Source organism: Morchella sextelata (genome assembly GCF_020137385.1).
Source record: "Morchella sextelata strain SCLS chromosome Unknown scls_15, whole genome shotgun sequence".
Taxonomy (NCBI): Eukaryota; Fungi; Ascomycota; class Pezizomycetes; order Pezizales; family Morchellaceae; genus Morchella; species Morchella sextelata.
The window spans coordinates 1,564,680-1,587,217 of NW_025408630.1; the positions used below are offsets into that span (position 1 = coordinate 1,564,680).

A 22,538-nucleotide genomic window follows, 5' to 3' on the forward strand; every position below is an offset into this window, starting at 1 on the left:
ACCTCCATACCCTAGCTCGTTACACACCCCAGACTTTTGACCGCTGCCTACTAAGTAACTGCCAGAGTGCAATCGAATCCCCACCGGACATATCATATGCGTTAATACATACTACCTACTCTAAACAATAGGCAGGAAAAGGAGTTCTATCGGTATGTAGGCAAAGCTTGTGCGCATTAATGACATGTAACGGTTGGCTTTCACTGCAGCACGCACTACGAAAGAGCGGGCTCTCATCCCCATTTTGGAACCTCAAGGATGTCAAAACAACCGCTAGAGTCGAAGGAGATCACCACCAAAGAGGTTTTAGCTTCAAGTTTACCTTGTACTGTTGCGAGATTGTTACGTTTTTGCTTTTCCCCATGGAATTGAAGACAGGAAGGAGGGCAGGATCAGTGCAATGCTGGATTTATCTGAGGTAAATGAGTAGCTATCTTCTTGAGTCCTGTCTATCTTATCCTCATGGGAAAACTACTAAGTACCCCCACCATGTAGCTATAGTATTAGCAAATATTCGGCAGATTTTCTCGCTAGGCAAACCCGTAAGCACTCTACCCTAGGCCCCTGCCACCGCCCTGACAGGTTGTAGGAAGGGTGGGATCTGAGATGCTCTTCCCTATTCTAACTGTGGGAGCGGAGGAGAGTAAGACTAGAAGGATGACACATGCAGGTGTGGACATGGGCGATGGGCGGGCGATGGGTGGGTATGGGGGATGATAGTGGTGGGTGGGTTTTGCAAGGCCCCAGGTTCATACGAACGCACGGTGGACATCAGGATTGATACTTAGCTTGCCCGAATGCCCGGTTCTCTCTCAAAAAATCGGAGCACTTTTTTCTTTCGCGAATAATTCAACAGAGGCAGGCAGCCAGACGACAGGCCAATTTGATCTAGGTTAACGTTAAAGATTATACGGGTTGCACGATTCGGTATTACTATTTTATTAGTACCCCGGCCGCGGACGTACAGCATCGCTCTATCTATCCATACATTGGTAAAGGATTCACCGCTAGCGAGGCAGCTAGAGATGGGGGGGTTGATGATTTCCAGGGACCTTGGGCTAACTATTGTGCTCTTCGATGTTATTAGCTACAGCTCCCACCGCATTGTGGCTTTAGTTTAATCATAGTCTACTACATAGCGGCTGCTCCCATCGCCTCACCACATCTCAATATCGACTCGAGTCATCTGTATACTTTATAGATAGATACGTCCTTGTCGCCACCCAGTACTCGCCATCTGTTGCTGGATTTTATTCGACGTCCCATCATACATTAGCAACTCGGCCAGTACCTTGAGTTCCATATAATAGTTTCGAACTTCTTTTCGTCAACGGAGAATAGTTCATAATGTCGCACAGTATCTCCGATATCAAAGTTTCATCCATTGCCTTCGGGTTCACACTCGGTTTTGGTTTTTTGACGACATGGAACGCAATCAAGCAGACTAATCGCTCCCGTAACCCGTGGAAGTCGGCATATATCTACATGATCTGGGGAGAGCTTCTTGCAAATGTGGCAATCACGATACAGGCGTACTTGTATCTAAGTGGTGTGGCACAGTTTACGTATGTTCTCTTCCTCCTCCTGTTGGTCGGTTTGTTGTTAGTCGAGTATAAAGCTAACTGTGACGTGCATATAGTTTACCATATGCATTTATATTACTCTCGCTATGGGTGTTTGAGCTGCAACTACTCATGCAAATCATCATTAATCGAGTGTCCATCGTGATGTCAAATAAAAAGAAAGCGGCGCGGATCAAATGGGGTACAGCGTTGGCGGTCACATTTGTCAACATCACGGTGTTCTGTATCTGGATTCCGGCAAAGTTACAAGTATCCGAAAGGTAATTCGAACCACACCAATTGCACCAATGGAAATGCCAATTATTCGTCCGTACTAATAAAATCGTAGATATATTGCTATCAACGCAGTCTGGGACAGGATAGAGAAGATCATCATCCTGCTCATTGATGCGGCGCTGAACTGGTACTTTATTAGAGTCGTGAAGGCCCGCCTTGTTTCACAGGGATTGACCAAGTACGATAAACTTGTGCAATTCAACGTCAAGATCGTGATGGTTTCTTTGACCATGGATGCTTTGATCATCGGACTTATGTCGCTCAAGAACGGCGCTGTGTATGTCAACCCCCATTTCCTCGCAATGGCCCTTCCGTAATCATATCTGGTCCCGACCCTTACTAATAATATAATAGGTATATCCAACTTCACCCTCTCGCCTACACCGTCAAACTTAACATTGAAATGTCCATGGCCGACCTCATTACCAAAATCGCACGTGATAAGCAAGACATCGAACTCAGCAGCAGCAGCGCACACCACGGTGGTGGGACTCTTGCCAGCAACCACACTAAGCCATCCATTATCATCCACACCCAGAAGGACGTTATAGTACAGTCGACCGTTGGTGAGCTCGATGAGGACAACCACAGTCAAGGCTCGCGAGGTGGAGATAATGATGAGCGCCCGCTCAAGGATAGCACTTGGGGCAATGGTAGAAACGAGGTTGCTGTTACGGCTAGTTATCCGCCTGGTTATCATGAGGTATGCTTATACTCCTATAAATTTCTTCCTCCTGCCCGCCCCCCAGTCCCCTCTATTCCGATCCCGCTCCCATATATATAAATGGCACAGCACCGTAACTCGCGGGGTTTATAGAAGAGACGGTCTGGGAGGTTCTCTAGGAGTGCACATGGCCATCAGCTAATTCGCGATGATGAATAATTACAGTCTTCGAACCCCGAAAGGCAAATACCAGTATAAAGGGCTAATACCCGCGGCCCGGCGGATAATCTTTAATGAACTTTTCCTTTGTCAACTTTTTATTTAGCGTGTTCTGTGCTCACTCACTCATTAGAAATATTAATCTCTTATCTTCTTTTCTTTCTATAAAAACAAAACAAAACATATCTTAACTTCAATAGGACATAGGCCAAAAAGGGGTGGTTATTTGTCGCTTCTTCCTCTGGGATGTTTTTATATTTTTATGACCCGGTGTGATTTATTTGTATTTTTATTCTGGGTGGTTTCTTTCTTGGTCGTGGAATGAGGGATACGATATAGTCGTCATTATATACTTCTGGCGGTGTATCTGTAACCAAGGAGTTACATATATTCACACTGTTGCGGAAGAGATTGTATTTAGAGTAACGTCGGGTGCTGCGCGCGCAGATTGAAAAAAAGATCCTCCTGGTAGGATACCGAATTGTTGATGACTGCATGTATATTCTTCAAACGTTGATCCATAATATGCGATCCGCTCTGTCATTCGTTCAATCAATAGCCTTATTACTTCATCAAGAGGACATAATCAATAGAACATATGTATAATATCGTAGATGTAATGCTGGTAATAGAATTAAGTCGTAGAGTGCCTGAGGTGGATTTGTTACACTATGTCGATATTAATGACCTATATGTAAGGCATATAAGCATAATAATACGACTACATATTATGATGCAGCCAACCCATCGGGTGGCTTTTCTAAAAGCTTCGCTCAATGTTGTGCTTTTACTACCACGAGGCAGATTACCACTATCGCTTGTGGTACGGTGGTACCTACATACAGTACATCACCCTCCACGCATGGCGTTAATCACGTGCACGCCACCTTGTCGTCTTGTCTTATTCGCCTTCCATCTTTTAAATCCGGATCGTCATTTTTACTTTCTAGCTATGGGGAGTGTGGGCTACAATGCCACGTACTCTTCACAGAATGCACGGTTCTCTTAGGCTATTATTTACCTCAATTCACAATGCACATGAATTGGGGGCGTAAGATTGAGAGTTTTCGGAAAATGATCGTCAAAGGAGAGGTTTTGAGGGTTGAGCAGAAAATTCTGCTCTGACTTTCCCGTGTTTCCTTGTAGTTTCATTAATCGAGGCTCCGGAAAACCTGGCTTGAAAGAAGCAGGTTCTAAGAATACTTGATGTCCACAGACCTTAATGCCACTAACTATAGAGGCTTTTTAACCCTTTGCCCTTCATGCACACCACATAAGTTATACCTGTACGCGCGGTAAAATCGGCTATTCGTCTAATGCTCATAGCGATTGGACGACAGGCAGAATACAAAGCAGCAGAGAAAGTTGCATCTGTACCTAGAGTACTCTACGCACGTACATAGATTACTCCTGGACTTCCTTGCAAAGCGAAGAATTTATGTATCATGTAGGCGTTGCAGTGTGAGGTTTGGCAGCTAACCATATCTGGAACCCCCTACCGTTGAAAGGTTACTAGGATAACTCCGCCAGTGGTGGTGGTACTAGCTAGTAGTGGGTCTCCATTATTGCTTCGTTAAGGGACTTCCACTACCCGGCGGCAGGTGGGCGTTTTGATCCTTCCATATGCGGGCTGCTTTCCTCTCACTGTTGCCTGCACGACGCACACACTTTGCATCCCGACGAATTCTTGATGGGATGATTCCCTATGGACCTGCGGGAGCATATCTTTCCTTCTCAAATTGGGGCTCTGGTTCCGGTGCATAAAAGAGGGTTTTGGGGGACTTTTTGCTCAGTAAGGTAAATTTTCCTAAGTATAGTCGTTTTGGGATAAGGGATTTGAGAACAGCACAATTAGCGGCCGTTGCACCCGGATGTCTTAATTCTCCACTTTTTTGCGGCCCTGAAAGTGTAGTTCCTCCTTGATTCGATTGGGACGGGTTTTAAGTGGTTAGAGTTAGGGGCACCATGGAGGCCATGTGGTGGGCTAGCCATGCGAAACAGACATGCTAGTAAGAGGCGGGAGGTCAGAGCTTGTGTACTCATGTATCTCACACACGCAGCCTCCACGCACTTTATGTACTATGGAGACATCAATTGCTCAACAGCTGCGCAATTGACATACATGTGTTCAGTTATTGCATACATGTATCCAACCCCTCTTAAATACGAATCTTGAGACAACTATAACAATTGTCTTTGACCGGCCAAAAATGGGGGAGGAGTTAGGAGGGGTAGGAGGAATTGGTCTGTTTGGCGATATCTTTGCAAGCTTCGGAGGTCTGAGTTACCTGCTATTCTGCTTAGTTTTCTCAGAACATGCAATGAACTACCAAGCCAGATAGCTAATCGGAATATACCGTGTTCTCCTGGCAATTATTTCTCCTCAAACGTGCTTGAAAGATTGAGAGGAACCATTTGTAAGGCCACCCCGTACAGGTGCATGAATGAGTTGTCTGGAGTTGCCGTGTTGGGCGCCACCACCCCCTCGGGAATCGAGATATGATCGCCAAAAAAGCGATAGGCTGACCTGCCTGAGGTATCTCATTTCCACGTGGCCCCCTCGAAGGGTCAGAATAGATTGCCTGGGGTAAAATACCACTATATAAGATGGTCGAAATCTTCCTCAAGAATCGGTATACACTCCTCATCAAATTCCATCTCATACTACAACACCTAGAAGACTTTCCTCCTCTACTACTATTATCATAAATCATGTCTCCCCCAAAAGAAGTTGATGTTATCGTTGTTGGAGGTTCGTTGCTCCTCAATTGCTTCATTTTAGCTTCTAGTTTCACTGACCAACATTCAACACAACAGGTGGAGCTGCTGGTTGTATCGTCGCTGGAAGACTCGCTCAAGCCGACCCCAACCTTGAAATCCTCATTGTCGAGGGTGGAAAGAACAATCTCAATGACCCTCAGGTCAGACGACCCGCTATGTTCCTCTCTCATCTTGCGCCCACATCCACTACAGCAAAGTTCTATGCGGGACGCCATTCCGAGCTCCTCGGTGGCCGCTCACCCATTGTTCCCACTGGAAACATGTTGGGTGGCGGTTCCTCCATCAACTTCATGATGTACACCAGAGCTAGCAAATCGTATTTATTCCATCCCCTCAAGTAGATGGCCGAGAGCTCCTGACTAACTTTTCAATAGTGACTACGATGACTGGAAAACTGAGGGTTGGTCAGCGGATGATTTGATTCCTCTCCTTAAGAAGATGGAGTCCTACAACCTCGAGAACCCTGACCCAAAGATCCACGGTTTCGACGGACCCCTCGCTGTTTGCCATGGAGCTTCTCCCGCCCCTAACACCGAGGAATTCCTACAAGCCGCTCAAGACATGGGCTACAAAGTTGTCGATGATCTCCAGGATCTCGAGTGTGCTCACGCTTTCGAGCGTTGGGGAAAATGGATTAACCCTAAGACCGGTCTCCGAAGTGACACCGCGCACAACTATGTCCACCCTGTCATGGAAAAGAACAAGAACCTCCACCTTTTGTGTGATTCTAAGGTTTCTAAAGTTGTTATTGAGAACGGAAAGGCCACCGGTGTTGAATATGTGCCATTTGCACCTCCGGCAGAGGGCGCTCCCAAGCCAGTCCCTCAATCTGTTACAGCAAGGAAGCTTGTCGTTGTGTCAGCCGGTTCCCTTGGGTCCCCCACCGTCTTGGAACGATCTGGTGTTGGTGCTCGTGAGATACTTGAGAAGGCCGGTGTCGAGTGCAAGGTTGACCTTCCCGGAGTTGGGGCAAACTACCAGGACCATAACCTCATTCTCCCCGCCTACAGAGTTGCTCCTGAAACAAAGACTCACGATGACTTCTTGCGCGGAATCCCAGAGGTCCACGCTCAGGGAGTGAAAGATTTGGAAGAGGCTAAGGGTATTTACACAACAAACTTCATCGATGCTGGTAGCAAGCTCCGTCCATCCGAGGAGGAGATTGAGGCCATGGGCCCAGAGTTCAGGAAGTACTGGAATGAGTACTTTAAGGATGCACCGGACAAGCCAGTTATGTTCGCTGGGCTTGTAAATGCCTTCCTTGGCGACCACTCCCTGCTCCCAGGCGGTAAATACGTTACCATCGGTACTTACCTGGAGTACCCCGCCAGTCGTGGTTCTCTCCACATCACCAGCGCCGATCCGTACGTTGAGGCCGACTTTGACCCAGCATACTTGTCCCACCCCGCCGATCTTGGCCCTAACATCTGGGGTTACAAGCTTGGTCGTGAGCTCGTTCGTCGCATGCCCTGCTATCGTGGAGAGGTTGCCGCACTACACCCCAAGTTCCCCGCTACATCCCCTGCACGTGCTATCGAGATCGATATCGATACTTCTAGGGAGCTTCAGGGAGATAAGGGTGTCACTGCTGGTGTGGTTGTCTCTGGAAACATTGCAGCACAGAACGAGGTCACCAGCGAGCCTCTTGACAAAAAGAAGCCAATTGAAAACCTTGTCTACTCTGAGGAGGACGATAAGGCCGTTGAGCAGTGGATGAGGGAAAACATTGGAACAACATGGCACTCTCTTGGTACCAATGCCATGAAGCCCCGTGAGGAGGGTGGTGTGGTTGACGCCAAGTTGAACGTTTACGGAGTCGAGAACTTGAAGGTTATCGATTTGTCCATCGCTCCTGCAAATGGTAATTATTTCCCAATCATCTTTGGTGTTTTTGAGATGCTAACAAATTTCTTCAATCATAGTTGGAAGCAACACCTACTCAACCGCTCTTGTCATTGGAGAGAAGGGTGCTATCCTTGCTGGCGAGCACCTCGGTATCACCATGGGTCTTACCAACTAAATTATTTGATTCAGTATTTCTGGGAGGGGTTTCGGTTTTCCTTTTTAGCTTATAAGTTATGCTTGTATAAAATAATATCACCTTACTAGTTAGTCTGCAAACCGTCTCATGGGTTAGATTCGGGTGGGCAAATTTAAATGCAAACAAATGTTTTGAAACATCATGAAATGGTTCATCCTAGGAATTTCTGTCCTTACACCGCCACCATGCAAGGTTATGGCGGAAATATTTGGTGGGGTATGTACGTGCCTGGCCCTGGCAGGAACTAATCGGGTTAGATTTAGCCCTACTTTAATTTCGCGAAACACCTCAAAACCCAATCTCAACCGCACAGACCCAAAACCAGGTTGTAGACAGTACTAGGCATAGTAGCTGTCGAATAACATACATGTATGTGTATCGTCTGTAGGCCGCACGAACCACAGAAATTCTGCAGAGGAGAGGATAAACGTGGATAACGGCCAAGTCTCCGGAGCTCCGCTGATCCGATAATGTTGAGGCCGGGCCTTACCGCAAACTGCTCGTTTCATGTATGTATGTACGTACATGCATGCCGAGTACCGGGATTCAATACAACGGACCTCGAGCGGTATCATAGAGCCCTGATGAGAGGTAAGATTCGCCGTGGAATATGTACTGTCGTTCACGGGGTATTGGCGGATACTGGGTATTGGCGAATTGCAGGTAAAAGTTGGCTTGGCTGTCTCTTTTTTGCCCTGTCCGCCATCACCCAGTATCCGCCAATACCCCGCGAACGACAGTACCTACTGCCTAAGGTGTAAATACCTACATTTTATGAAAGATATTTCAGAGCTGTGCAGCTGTCTGAATCTACGCTATTAGCTCCAAGGTTAAAGACTGGATGCAAGTGAACCGTGAACTTACATAGCTGGCCTCCTCGCTTTGTTACATCGACTGAAATAAATAAATGAGTGGCGGGCAAATCGCGAACCTCTCTCAGTATCTCCGACCTGGGTGGTTTGACAACAACGAAAGGTTCCCCGGGGCGTTGGTCGGTTGGCCCGAGTGATGTAACATGAACGACCATAGCTCCCAAACACAAAATAACGCACAATGAGAGAAATAAATTCCATCCCGTAGTAGGTCGCGTGCTCTGATGAAAGGACTGCGAGTATGTAAGCGGCGAAAGAGAAAGCTTTTCTTAAATATTTACCAATTTCTATTTGAAGTTTTTCCTCCCGGGATCGAAGCTAAAGGAACTCGCTGATTTTTGGTAGGAGACGATTACCGAGCACAGTCAACCAATTACATCCCTGAAAAGATATTATCATAACTAGGGCACCTTCATGATGATTGATGATGGGCACGGGCCTGGCCGCTGGCCCGAGCTGACTCGTGGGGGTCATAAGCCTGATCTGGAAAGCTCCTCTAGCTATTGAGGTGAGCTCGAGCAAGTTTTTAAGCTAAGCTCAAGCTCGTCCTAGAGCTCGATCGAGCCAGCTCTGTCTCCATTGCTAGAGTTGTAGGTACCTCCATGCCTAGCTATCGTTAGCATTATCGTGAGTAGCTCAGGAAGAATCAAGGCCAAACTTCGGGCTTGTAGCAGATCCAAAGTCAAATCAAGTGGTGGAGTGAACTGAAAAATATTTCTTTGAACCATTAAGCGTGGGGATGGGTTGTTAGGTTGTGATCTTGTCACATATTTCTACGAGCTATGTTTGCCCTAACCCTGATGTATGCGTCGCCTTATCCACGGAGCGTCCCGTCGCCTGTCGCCGCCAATGCTGGCCTAGTAAGAGTGCATACATGTACATAGAGTACATGTAGGTACATGTAATTCATTTGGCCACGTGCATTGATTGAAGTTACACCTCTCTTCGAATGCCCCAGTCCCATGAAATATATGCAGCACCAATGTCTGCAGCTCCATACCAGCTAAAATCCACTACCAAGACTCTAAAAAGTCCCCGAATTATGGGAGATTTCTCCGGGGCTAGTAGTTTAGCTTTGATTTTATGTATGTACTAGCAGCTCGCAAAGACCTCCCACTCAAGGGCCAGTTTGGAAGTCCTATTACTTGAGAGGCCTTTTGATTGATAATAAAAGGTTTTACCTTCGATTTCTAGACAATATAAGTGATTATCTAAGCCCGGAGTTAACGTTATAGAGCTAGGGAAGTATTGGTAAATTTGGCTTATGAGTTGTGGTCTTAGAGACCACGTGCACGAGGACGATTCTACCAGCAAGTAAAACTAGTAATTATACGGGAGCCAATAAGTGCTCGACTGGTTACGACTTATTCGCTTCTTTTCCACAGATTTACTTTGATTAAGTTGAGAGACTTTTCGTCAATATGTGGCCTTATAGAATAGTAATCAAATTGTAATTTGCCACTCAAAAGCTATCAAATACTTGTAAAATAGCCTCGGGTTTTCTCTTTATCCACCTATACCAATCAGAACAGGTCTAGGCTCCACCACATAATTACCCTCATTTCGAGTTCTCCCCTTGCTACTAGCTACAGCGTGTCCAAATCTATTTAAATTCTACCAATATTAATTAGTAATGAAACAAACGAGAGAGCTCCAGACCAAGGTTTAAGCTTGTGATACGCCACAAGATAAAGCTTCTTTTATCGAGCTCTATATCACACCACTTTAGGGCATAAAGTAGCGTGAAAAAGGCGCCTTATTTCAAGCCAGTCAGAGCTTATTTCTGTCAAGGGTTAAATCGCCATTACCTCGTAGAACCAAATGCTCTCCCTCCAACTTCCGACTGCAGACCATAGCACCGAATGGACCCGATAGTGTTATCGCTGACTGCTTGTATGAATGGCTTAGGAAGTCACCGGTGGAAAAGTGGGGTAGGTGTAGATATATAGCTAGGATGGCATTGCCCTCCACTCGTACAAAAAGCTCGAGCCCGAGTCCGGGCTTACCACATTACATGGAGCTTCCTAGGTCTTTAGACATACAAGTCGAACCCTCAGAGGTCGGGCTCGGATTGTGCCCCAAACTTCACTACGCCCTATTCTTGGCACAGCGCAAAAACCGAGTGATAACCGATGAATGCGCCCCCCTCCCCCCCGGGGGGGCTGAAAAGCCACATAAACGAACTAGCATGGATACACCAGCGCCACCAATTTCTAGGCATCTCCGGGGTTAATTGACTTTACAGACTGCCGAAATCCGCGGCCGAGGGACTTCAGGTCCCGGACTCGCCGAGTTTTGTGATCCGAGAGGCTTTCGGGCAGATATTGGGACTCGAGAAAAGGTGGGGCACATTGACACGAGCTATAGAGATAGGCAATAATTACCGGTGAATGTGCAAATACCTAGCTATAGGCTTATTCCACATTGTTCGTTCGATATAGATACTACGTAGTAAGCATTGGATGCTGGTGAGTGAACCATGCAGAACTACAATTACTGATATTGGAGGTTAGTATGTAACATGTGCGTTACCAATATATGACTTTTACACCAAAACTTCTAATGTGCTATTACCATATTAATGAGTGCTGTTTGATTAGAACTAAACGTGAGGGCACAGTGCACTTGCGACTTGTATGTAGACTTTTTATTGAGACCAACGATTATAGGGCGGTAAATGTGTCAAAAGTAATTTTACCAACGGTAGTAAATTATTTTACCACCGGTGGTGAAAATAATACCAGTATTTATACCTATAATCCTAATTTTTATGATAAAAGCACAGACCTTTTGACCAAAAGGGGCCATATAATGCCAATATATATGAAAATTGTCCATCGGTGGGGAATTTTACCACCGGTGGGAAATTTTCATAGGTTTTGGCATTAATGATTGAACATTTACTTATGTAGTATAGCGCAGCATAAAGACCGAAACCCAGTGTTTATACGGTGGGAAATGTACTAATGTAGGATAGCGTGCAGACACAATGACTGAAATCCAGTGCTTATACCACCGGTGGTAAATAATTTACTACCGTTGGTAAAATTACTTTTGACACATTTACCGCTCCATAAACGATTTGGGGGTTATTATAGGTACAACAGAAATTAAGTTAAGGTTATCCTGAGACTAATGAGACTTCTTCTTTACTAGCATGTTTTAGAGTAAAATCATAAGGCTTGATCCAGAAAATCCAAGAAAAATAAACTTTTTTCTTAAATACCGAGTGATATCTCATGAAGAAATTTCCGAAACACCGAGTGATCAATGTGTTCAGTCATAGAACGATGAGAATTGGGCATCCCGTTCGCTCTGCCATACACAAGCCTCGTATCGCTCAGCCAGTACTGTAGTGGGTGACCATGCGGGAATCCTGAGTACTGAACTCATTATCTTCCTTTTTACTTCAATCTTTTCCTAATTCTTTGATTATTATCCCGGGGGCTTTGGAGCGTCGGGTGACAAACCAGCTTCATCCAACGATTGTTCTGAGTCCTGGAGTCCTGTGAGTGCTATAGCACTTAAAGCCCTCCGATTTAACACATAGCTTTCTTTGGTTTCGGGTGTTTATTATATTACAGCGGAGTCCCAATAATATCATTATATGATACTACATGTAAAATATCTCGTTGACTAATTGAGACAAACCAGGATGGGTAAACTGGCTTTTGATAAAAGTATATTCTCGATAGTACCGCCTAGATGAAGCCCGCCATATGATACTATCGAGACTCCACTGTATAGCTGTTTCAGCAAACCAAGCTTGAACGTTGTTGTATAGATACATGTATATAGCACCAAGAATACTAATCGAAACCGGGCCTGGATCTGACTATCAAATTTAGATATATATTTTCTATGTAGATATGACAGTCTGTTGAAATCACCCGAAAACTCCCAAAGCCTCCACATATTACTAAACTTGACTCACATACAATTTATAGTACTGACTAAAGTATCACGCCACAAAATCGACGCAAGTCACTTGTTCTCCTGTCAGTCGAGTGATAATCGATGACCGGATATCAACTTAAACTTTTTCTAGCAAGGGCTTTTGCGCAATGGTGAAAATATCAATAGTGATTGGGGATGTAGCAAATATAGGCTGAGAATAAGAGTCTAGTAACGATATAAGAGCTGAGACATGGAGTTTTGAGACGACATGTACTTGTGATTTTTCTAGGCTGTGGTGGTAGTGAACAGCAGCTTTGAAAAACGGCCGGCGAACCACCTGTAATTCCGGCCTTGGACTTGATTACACAATAGAATTGGTGCGCTTCAGGCTGTAAGTGTATCACTAGCTCTAATAACAAAGTTTCTTTTAAAGTTTCGTTCTAAGGCGATACGTACTATGTAGTATACGTGTACGCAACAGACGTCCCCAATCATAACGTTCTCAAAATGACACCTCTTATGCTGCTAGCACTGAATATAAATGCCTGTCGCGCATCATCTTCGCATTCTCAAGGGCATCGTTCGATTACTCGTTGATTGTTACTGATTCTAGCTCGCAATCGGGCAACCTTCTATCAGCACTGTAACGATGGTGGAAGAGATGAAGTCTCCACAGCATAAGTTGACGGGCACGTAAACCGTCAGGTATGTAGAGATACACGTCAACGTTTTTAACACACCGTGGGTTAACTAGATGAAACAGTCTTAAAGTACAAAGAATACTGGAAACCTGGGTACCGACGTTTCTAGTGATTAGATTCCGCCTCCAGCTATGGAAGCTAGATCATATACTCACAGTCACAATTTGATGCACTGTAGCGTGCAGAAACCCACCGTAAAGTCTTCGAAATAGGAATCAAGTACGTCTGTATTCATCGGCTGTGTTTTCTTCACTTTTAGACACAAACCAAAGAAAGATAAGAAGAAAAACGACTGACCTTCCAAGGTGCTACCGTCCTCAATTCGAAGATATGATCAACCGGGCTGTACCTGCGTCATAACAAAAGCACGGAAGAACGGAACATCAAGTTTAGCATACTCCCCCTGAATCCATCGTACAACCGGAGATCGTCGGTGTTATGTTGCCCGAGGCTGAATTAAGCATTGATATTCGGGGTGCAAGGGGGAGAATCTTCACGCATTCTTTTCGCCCGAATCACTAGCCAATATAACCGTTTATATATCCCCCTTTAACCACTTTTTATATTAGTGCTGAATATCTGGAAAGCTTCTTGCCATAATATCCGGGGACAGGTAGGGATTTATATAGTGCACAATTTCCCCATACTTCGGTTACTACCCCGCGGGGAGAGATATTCCGGGGTTCACTTGATGGATAAAAAAAAGGGAAGCACTCTGACTAGGGCCGAGTTTTGCTTAAAAGGCTGCCATATGAACCCCAATGTGAGGTTTTTCCAACGAGCAACATAACAGTTCCCCCGACGATTGTCAATAATGCTGTTCAAAAGTTTCTTGATCACGGCGGTTTTGCCATTTCTTGCGACGGCGTACGAGGATCCATTGGTGACGTTGGACTATGTTTCGCTTCAGGGAAAGTATAATGAAGCGTATAACATCTCGTATTTTCGAAGGATTCCGTTCGCGGCGCCTCCTGTTGGGGAGAACCGGTTTAGGGGACCGCAGCCAGTGGGGACTTTTGACGGCGTTTACGATGCTGATATACCGGTTTGTCTCATCTTCTAGCTGTTATATATATGTGCTATAAACTGGAGCTAAGTCGTTACAGTATGATATGTGCCCGCAGAGAACTGTCAATGGATCGGAGGATTGTTTGTATCTGACACTTTACTCCCGCCCATGGACTGAAGGTGCGCCAAAGAAGCCGGTAATGATGTTGTGAGTAGTATGCCAGTTGAAGAATGGTTGTACGGCGACACTAAGATTTTATATTAGCTTTTATGGTGGTGGTTTCATTCAGGGAGCAGCCGGGCTGACGCTGCCGCCGTCTTCATATCCGGTCCTCAATGTTTCCGAGCCGACAAACTACATTGCGGTTTATCCTAATTACCGGGTATTTTCACACTTTCCTAACTGCATGAATCTTCGGCTGGTACAATGCTTATATTAACGCGCACGTGTAGACAAATGCATTTGGCCTCCTACCCGGCAAGAAAATCAAGGAATCCCCCACATCGGACCTAAACCCAGGGTTCGTGATAATCCTAGCTATCCTCACATTCCCATCATACAACCTCACTGACACCGATTGAACTGCAGACTCCTCGACCAACAGGCAGCCCTGAAATGGGTCAACAAGTACATCTCCAAGTTTGGCGGCGACCCCCAAAACGTCACCATCTGGGGGCAGAGCGCCGGTGGTGGTTCCGTCGTTGCCCAGGTTCTTGCAAACGGTGGTAATACCACCCCAAAGCTCTTCACAAAAGCCATCGCATCTTCTCCGTTCTGGCCACGTAACTATCGCTATGATGCGCCAGAAGCGGAGGAGATCTATAGTACTTTGGCAAACTTGACGGGGTGCGCGACGGCGGAGGACTCGTTGAAGTGCTTGAAGGAGGTTGATGTGCAGAAAATTAGAGACGCGAATCAGATCATCAATGCGATGCATACAACCACTACATCGAGCTACACCTGGGCACCAGTCATTGATGGAGAGTTTCTCAGAGAGAGCTTGTCCTCCGCAACGGAGAAGGGGAGGGTTAACTCGGACTATGCGATTGGGATGTACAACAGGTTTGAAGGATCGACCTTTGTCTCTTCGGCGTTAAACAAGGCTGCTTCTACAGGCACAAGTGGGACGGCGGCGTGGAACTCAACAGAAGAAGGGTTTAGGTTTTGGTTGGACGGCTTCTTGCCCGGTTTGAAAGAGAAGCATGTCGCGGAGGTGAAGGCACTGTACCCCCCAGCGACAACGAATGGCAGCACCGTTTATACCACACAGCAGGACAGAGGTAAATGAGACATCCAAGGTAGTTAAATTCTCAAGCTAACTGACATTGGCGTATAGCTGGTTATGTGTATCGCGATGTTGTTCTCTCTTGCCCAGGATACTGGATCTCGACTGCAAGCAAGAAGGCAGGATATGTTGGCGAATACACCATCTCACCTGCCAAACATGCCAGTGATGTCGGATATGTAAGAGAGCACCGCATTTTACTCTACGAAGTCTTAAGCTAACAATGATCCAGTGGAACTCTGTCAACTCGCTGCAAACCACCCAGCGTTTCCTATACCAAGGCTATGCCGGAGCTTATGCTTCATTCATCGAAACTGGAAACCCAAACGCAAACAAGCTTACAAACGACAGCGTGGTACTATGGCCAGAGGTGAAGAGCGGAAAGGAGTGGATCGTGCAAGCCGACGGTTTCTCGGAGGAGCCGTTAACGATGCTGAAAAAGCGGTGCGATCTCTGGAGAAAAGTTGGGAAATACCTGCCTTTGTAGAGGGCGAGACCTAGAATCTGTAATCATAATGGAGTAACTACTACCTACATATATTTCTGCGATCAGTTGAATAGATTGCTTTTCCTCAGTTTATTACTGGCCTGCAATGACGGGTACCGTGCATGTGCATAAGTATGTACGTTTCAAAAAAAAGAAAAAAAGAAAAAAGGCATACATTCCTATCATTGGCGACCCAATTGACTGCACACTGGGAGAACAACAACACCTTGTTGGTTGGGCCTCAGTGGAATTCCTGCCAGGCTGAAACATACCTGTCACTGCTGCCAACATGTCACTCTGGCACGTTATCGGAGTGGGAGAGGAGGGCGGGGAATCTATATATCTGGGGTGCCTAACCAGTATATATCTCTCCTCTCTGCCCTACCTATATTTCAAATCTCCATCTCTACCAAATCGATATTTCAAACCCCACATGACCATTATCTACTAGTATATCTACACACTTACCTATCACCACATTTACACACAAACACCACCCACAATGCACGCCCTCCACGCCCTCCACACCCTCCTCCCCCTCCTCCCCGCCCTCCTCATCACCCCCGCCTCCAGCTCCCCCACCGCCCTCCCCCCCGCCCTCACCGCAACCCTCCTCTCCACTCCACACACCACCCAACTCTACACCTGCCCATCCCCGTGGACCTACTTCTGCTTCCGCTCCGGCACCCCGCCCACCGCCACCTCTTCCTGCGAATGCTACGCCATGACTCCCGCAACATCCACCTGCCCCCCGGGGACAACAAAGTACTGCAGCGACTACATCACCACCGAGTGTTCCTGCTCCTACCCCAAGCAGCCCGACTGCCCGCCCATGTTCGACTTTGAGTGTGTGCCGGCCCCGCCGGAGATGCGGAAGGAGGCCACGTGGGTATGTACGTGTAGTGGGAGGGTGTATGGGGAGAAGGCGTGTCCGAGGGGGTTTTCGAGCCGGTGTGGGCCTGGTGGCAGTGGGGGCGAGGGAAGGGGGTGTAGGTGTAGGAGAAGTAGGGGGTATTTGAGTATGTATACGCCGAGGCCGGGGAAGGGGAAGGGAAAGGCGGGGGGGATGGGGGAGGTGGAGGTGGGGGATATGGTGGAGCTAGTGGAGGTGGAGGGAGATGAGAATTGGGGTAGGTTGATTAGTACTACTCTGGAGATTTAGATGTAATTTTTGCTAAGGGTGGGTGCTAGATATAGGGTATGAGCTCAAATGAACAAAAAGGTAGTGAGATCAGGGAGATGCAGATAGTTTTCAATGTGAAATAGGCGGGAGTATTGAATGTTTTTGCTTTCCTTTGGGATCTATCAATTTGAGTATTTCACAATATCTTAAGCTAGCACTTCACAGCACGTGACTGTTAGAGTTTACCAATTGATTCCCAGGTCTTGGGTTATATCGTAGTTCACCTATGAAATGCTTGTGAGCTGCACGGTATCGTTATGACATAAACCACTGGACGGCAGATTTAAGGTTAAGGTTCACAATCGTTACATCCGCTCATCTGAAGGCCTGTCTGTAGACATGTACTCTACATGTGTGTACCCGCACTCCGCACCACCGCCCACCACACGACACCCAATCCGCATCACGACGTCTCACCCGTCCCGCAGCACACCCCCTCACCTCGCCCAATGTACCGGGTTCTCCAACCACTTCTTCTCCTCCTCCGTACTTTCCCTTCCAAGAACCTTATTCCTGTACGGATACCTCCCAAACTTTTCCACAACCTCCAGATGCTCAGCCCCTCCCTTAACCAGCATCGCTGCCATCTCCTTCCCCTCCCCTTCCCCGATTAGCTCTAGCGTCGGCTTCCCAAACTCCTCCTGGGCCCGCACATGCAGCGCCGGGTCCTCCGAGTGCGTGAAGGGCAGCCAGAACCACATTCGCCGCGAGAGGAGGGTACGCCATTCGCCGTTGAGGCCGAGGTCGAGGTGGTTGGCGATGGAGTGGTTGGCGACGGCGACAGCGAGAGGGTCGGTGGTGGTGTAGACCTGCGCGGAGAGGTCGCCGCGGAAGAGGTTGCGCGGGAATTGGTCGAGGAGGATGATGAGGGAGAGGGCGCGGTGGGGGGTGGTAGCGAGGGTGAGGATGGTGGAGGGTGGGGTTGAGGTTATTTGCGTGAGGAGGGGGCCGAATTTAGTGCTGCGGTAGGGTTAGTATATATCGGGTGCGCATGCGGGGGTAATGATAATGGGGTGGGAAAATATACCGGATCTCTTCGTCGAATCCTTCGTCGGACTTGAACCAGCGCATTGCTTGCTCCTGGGTAGGGTGAGGCCCTACCTCAGCAAACCATAGGTCGATGATGCCATTTGAGGCTTTGTCGGTGAATAGATCAGTGATATTGGTAGTCATCGTTCGAGTCGAAATGTTGAGTTTATTGCGTGGTGAAAGGTGAACGAGTTGACCTACTGAAAGGCGAGGAACAAGAAGGCGTAGCATAACCGTATTTATGTACAAGAGGCCGATTAGGCTGTTGCTTACAACCGATGCTGCGATTTCTGTCTTTCTTCGAATTGCTCCTCTTCGGACTGTTTCCGGCGAGATATCTCTTGGGTTGGGTTTCCCTCGATCACTAAGCGAGCCCGAGGTACGGCCGAGTGGTCAAAAGCAACGGACAATGGTTACCCCGTCGTGGCCTTGAATTGGTCCGCATCCGATCAAAGAATCTCCAGCACTCCAAAGACGACATTCCACAATATTACAGGATAACCTAGAGCGATGCCTTATGCCTTGATTATTCTGGTAAATACTTAAATAGTTCGTCTCCGGTCAGCCAGATCCCAAAGAGCCGCTAGATAGAGCCGCGCTAGTACACTCACCAATAATACACCTTTAACAAAAACAGAATTGGGCGAAGCTACTACTTTACTTGGCTGGATATCCTCAAAGACCGAGAAACTCACCCAAATCCCGACCCCGCAGTGGGATCAAAAGAGGAGATGATGAATAGTCTCAAATGACCGTTGAAGGAAAGAAAAAGAAACGTCACAAGAGCCATAAATAAATGTCCTGTGACGTTGACCCTTCTCCCCATCAATGGACATTTGTGACCCAATACATCGGCCCCTGTTTTGAACCGTCCACGAAGTCTAGTTTTGATAAAGTTTCTTCGGGTCTTCAGATATATCCACGACATGACGTGGCTTCGGCTCGTTATAGATATTGAGTGTGTGTTTGGTGGAGATTTGAGGATGTCAAACACGAGTTTCTTCAGCTGCCGGAAGAACCAAATGTTCGGCCCACACATACAGTCGGCGTAGCCCTGAAACTCTAAATTTGATCAGATCATATATGCATTAGTTATGCACCTCGACCGTTAATAGACGAGGTTGCAGTCGTTGTGACAGGAACCAAGTTTGTACCTTTTGGGTGGTACCTAAACAGCTGAACATTTAGCGCAACCATCGCCAGCAAAGATTTTGCTGGTAGAAACCCGATCAGGTTTCTGAGTGAGTGAACGCGACCGCATTAAGCCGGGAAGGAGTTGTTGATGTGGGCCGCAGATGCTGTTTTTGCTGGTGGGGGGAGCTGAGAAGGAAACTTATGGATGTTCAGCCTTATATGGAGAGAGCGTATGCCTTCCCGCGTTTGCCTACACGGTACAAACAAGAGCTGTAATGGCGTTTTGGCGTTTTTGCGTTTTGGGGCTTGCAGGGTCGATGTGATGTGGTTGGCCTGAATCGGAACGCCATTTTGTGAAGCCATCCTGCGCGGCTTTGGGATTCTCGCGATGTTCCCACCTGTGCATATTCCCCACTAGTGTGCAGGATTACAAAGGCTTGGCACGGGCTGGTCAGTCACATCTGGTGCGGGAGTTGCCAAGAAAGCGCCGAATGCGGATTACGGGTATATAATCTTCACAAGGCATCACTCGGATGGTCTTAACCTGGGTCGAATATTGGTTGATTTATAAATTCAGGGTGCACTGCGTTTGGATTTGGCTTCAAACCGTGCTCCGCGCTTAGTTATAGGGATTAATAGAGTTAATTTCGTACTAAAAGGTGATTTGGAGGTTTTTTCTTCGTCTAGCTAACTACATACACAATTGTAAGTGATAAGATCATGATCTGGAAGATTTAGGAAAGGAAGGGATTTAGAAATATAGTTTGTGCTATCGCAATAACACTTTGTACTGCCGTAGCTGTGAAGTGGACATGAATTGCGTTTTTTCTGAAGCAGTTAATTGGACTCGCAAAATCGCAGTTGAGCAAATTCCTGTTTAAGGATATCATGATCTAGAACCTTGTTTCAAACGCACACGGTCTAGGGCAAATTTATCCTACGTTTATCGAATAGATAAGAGAAGAGTTGTTACCAATAGGTTGATGATGTTAAAAATATTGAGAGAATATAAAAGAGGAAGGGAGGATTTTAAAAGACAGAAGAGCGAGAATGTTACGCGTTGTCTCGAAAGATCAACCCGAACCCTGTCCTTTGACCAATACTCCCAATTCAAGAACACGTCACCTATCCTTGTTTGGTGTCATGCTCCATCCGAAAGATCATGCGTTGCAAAGTTCATGTGAAGTAAACTCTTACTTAACCTTCACTAAAATGAAAAACTATATATTTCTAGTCTCTGCACTCGTCAGCCATGTCTGCTCATCCCCTGATGGAACTGACTTTATGGAGCCATACCGCTGCAGGGTTCCCGACGAATGGTGCACCTGGATCGATTATGGCTGGGATGGGAGTATATATATCCTTCGCCGTCTTCTCTAGCTCTTTGGCTCCATAATGAAGTTTCTGACCAAGCTGAACATTTTTAGGGGGCCCGCTCCTTCGGTGCGCCGTGGAAGAGGGATGGGGTTGTGGTGAACGTGTGACGACAACAGGTATATATATGCAATAAAGGGGGTGGATGAACGCCTATTAACAAAACATTGATAGTGACTGTTACTGTCACTGAATATGCTCCTAAACCGACACCTGCTTTCAGTCCCCCACCAAAAGAGCCGGGAGTACTTTTAGAAGTTTCCCAAGACCTCATGCCAACGGAGGCTACACCGAGACTTCTTCCAATACCGCAGCCAGATGGGCGGTTTAGATCGGATCCAATATACCAAAATACAACCAGGCCTCCGCTCGAAGTGATTACCAGCTACGAAGATTTTGAGTGGTTAATTCCAGCTAGCGCAACTGTAACGATCCAACCGGAGCAGAAAAATACCGCTGAGGGCCCAGTCTTTCCCAGCATCACTACACCCCCTGGCTCCAAGCATGAACTCGATATTATCACAGATTTTCAAAACCAAGAATATTGGGGAAACCAGATGGCAGAGGCGGAGAGTGTCACAGTCACTACTAGTTCCAGTTCCACTACGCCCTCTCAAATGGATTCTTCGATCACCCTAATATTACCCCCGGCGTCTCATGCCATGAGCCGGCTTCATGATCCAATGCCTTTCACAACAGCAAAATCTTCTGAAGACCCTGGAACTCGACCTTCATTTCCAACCACAGAAGATAAACCTATGGCCGTACTTGAAGTTAGCTGCCTTACACGCTCTAGACTCCTCTTTAGCGACTTTAAGATCACGTGGGGACCCTCATGGGATGACCAAGATGGATGTCGACGGTTACGCAAAGCAATGAATAGGCGAGGGGTTACAACAGGGTGGAAATGTAAACAAGTCGCTGACCCGGAATTGGGATATATCATGGAGGCCAGCGGTCATAGGCCAATGTCGCCAAGAGGTTTAGTTGCAGGTGCTATTAGAGAGGCCTTTTCCGGGGTGAGTATCCCTAAGGATATACTATAAAGTATGAAATAGCGAAAACTGATGCATGGTAAAAATGTGATTAGAACATTCTCTATTATCGTGGTTATGAAACCGCGATGTTGTGTGAGAAACCGGAAAGATGAGAAGAGATTTGGTATTATGGCTATGAGCAATGAATTAGATAAGACTGGGAGAGCCCAGCAAGTTGCGTCAAAAACTAACGAAGATAATAAAGTGGTGTATATAAACGCCCTATAATCTATTATCTTCATTGACACTTTCTTTACTTCTCTGGATTATGGGTCGCCTTAGATTTTATGGCTTGCACACTGTGTTACCCCTTTCGATATACAACTATTTCGGTAAATGTCTTTTCAAACTCAGTCATGTCATTAAACTAAATGAGAAGGGAACTTGCGGGTGGGGATCGATGCGTAGATACAGCTATAATCTGGTCGTCCAGCGAAGAAAGGCTTAATCACGAGTAGGGCGAAAATGACCGGCTCGCCGATTCTTTATTACAACTCTCGTCAGATGGGGTTCTTCAATACAGTCAGCGTTTAAGAATCAGTCAATCTCACCATCAAAAACTTTTTCAAAACTCTAGAAATGTGTATTTTGAGGTGAAGTTGTAGTGAATGCTGACAAATTTCCGCGAAAATCCGTTTCTAGCCTTTTCGCTACGAACCTCCCAAACACGACAAAAGTCAAATAAACCCGAATACTTCAGGGCTTCGTAAATGATGTTCTATTTCGAAGGACTCTCTTTAATGTTCGATGTGTTCTATTGTATGGTTCTATGGCAGAGGATCACACTGTTATCACTGATTCAAAACACTTTAGATACGAAAGCTAGGATAGGAATGAGATACGAACCCCTTGTCTTGTATTTCAGTCCCTCCACCTCCTCGGTGTTGATAGGGCCCGCCAATGGGGCCCTTGTTTGAGGTAACACCGCTCGGGTTCCTTGATTCACCCGGATATTTCTTCCTTTTG

At 46.6% G+C, this 22,538-nt stretch overlaps 7 protein-coding genes across 7 annotated transcripts; 5 read left to right on the plus strand and 2 right to left on the minus strand.

Annotated features, from left to right (window-relative positions):
- Positions 1-1,347: 1,347 nt before the first annotated feature.
- On the plus strand, positions 1,348-2,781 carry H6S33_003699 (uncharacterized protein; the record flags this gene model as incomplete). The annotated part of the gene is made up of 5 exons (XM_044835069.1): positions 1,348-1,565; positions 1,640-1,843; positions 1,912-2,136; positions 2,214-2,562; positions 2,749-2,781. 5 exons carry the CDS (start codon positions 1,348-1,350, stop codon positions 2,779-2,781), a joined length of 1,029 nt encoding a protein of 342 aa, XP_044692060.1.
- A 2,673-nt stretch (positions 2,782-5,454) lies between these two features.
- H6S33_003700 (uncharacterized protein) lies at positions 5,455-7,543 on the plus strand (the record flags this gene model as incomplete). The annotated part of the gene is made up of 4 exons (XM_044835070.1): positions 5,455-5,494; positions 5,560-5,839; positions 5,898-7,384; positions 7,446-7,543. 4 exons carry the CDS (start codon positions 5,455-5,457, stop codon positions 7,541-7,543), a joined length of 1,905 nt encoding a protein of 634 aa, XP_044692061.1.
- A 567-nt stretch (positions 7,544-8,110) lies between these two features.
- H6S33_003701 (uncharacterized protein) lies at positions 8,111-9,164 on the minus strand (the record flags this gene model as incomplete). The annotated part of the gene is made up of 7 exons (XM_044835071.1): positions 8,111-8,145; positions 8,334-8,374; positions 8,429-8,514; positions 8,617-8,669; positions 8,718-8,754; positions 9,035-9,042; positions 9,095-9,164. 7 exons carry the CDS (start codon positions 9,162-9,164, stop codon positions 8,111-8,113), a joined length of 330 nt encoding a protein of 109 aa, XP_044692062.1.
- Positions 9,165-13,848: 4,684 nt separating this feature from the next.
- H6S33_003702 (uncharacterized protein) lies at positions 13,849-15,815 on the plus strand (the record flags this gene model as incomplete). Its single annotated transcript, XM_044835072.1, has 7 exons — positions 13,849-14,079; positions 14,141-14,250; positions 14,308-14,425; positions 14,496-14,563; positions 14,632-15,323; positions 15,380-15,507; positions 15,561-15,815. The coding sequence occupies 7 exons, from the start codon at positions 13,849-13,851 to the stop codon at positions 15,813-15,815; spliced, it is 1,602 nt and encodes a 533-aa protein (XP_044692063.1).
- A 502-nt stretch (positions 15,816-16,317) lies between these two features.
- Positions 16,318-16,977, plus strand: H6S33_003703 (uncharacterized protein; the record flags this gene model as incomplete). The annotated part of the gene is made up of 1 exon (XM_044835074.1): positions 16,318-16,977. The coding sequence occupies one exon, from the start codon at positions 16,318-16,320 to the stop codon at positions 16,975-16,977; it is 660 nt and encodes a 219-aa protein (XP_044692064.1).
- Positions 16,978-17,435: 458 nt separating this feature from the next.
- H6S33_003704 (uncharacterized protein) lies at positions 17,436-18,171 on the minus strand (the record flags this gene model as incomplete). The annotated part of the gene is made up of 2 exons (XM_044835075.1): positions 17,436-17,958; positions 18,026-18,171. The coding sequence occupies 2 exons, from the start codon at positions 18,169-18,171 to the stop codon at positions 17,436-17,438; spliced, it is 669 nt and encodes a 222-aa protein (XP_044692065.1).
- Positions 18,172-20,373: 2,202 nt separating this feature from the next.
- Positions 20,374-21,581, plus strand: H6S33_003705 (uncharacterized protein; the record flags this gene model as incomplete). Its single annotated transcript, XM_044835076.1, has 3 exons — positions 20,374-20,512; positions 20,589-20,654; positions 20,710-21,581. 3 exons carry the CDS (start codon positions 20,374-20,376, stop codon positions 21,579-21,581), a joined length of 1,077 nt encoding a protein of 358 aa, XP_044692066.1.
- Between the last annotated feature and the right edge of the window lie 957 nt (positions 21,582-22,538).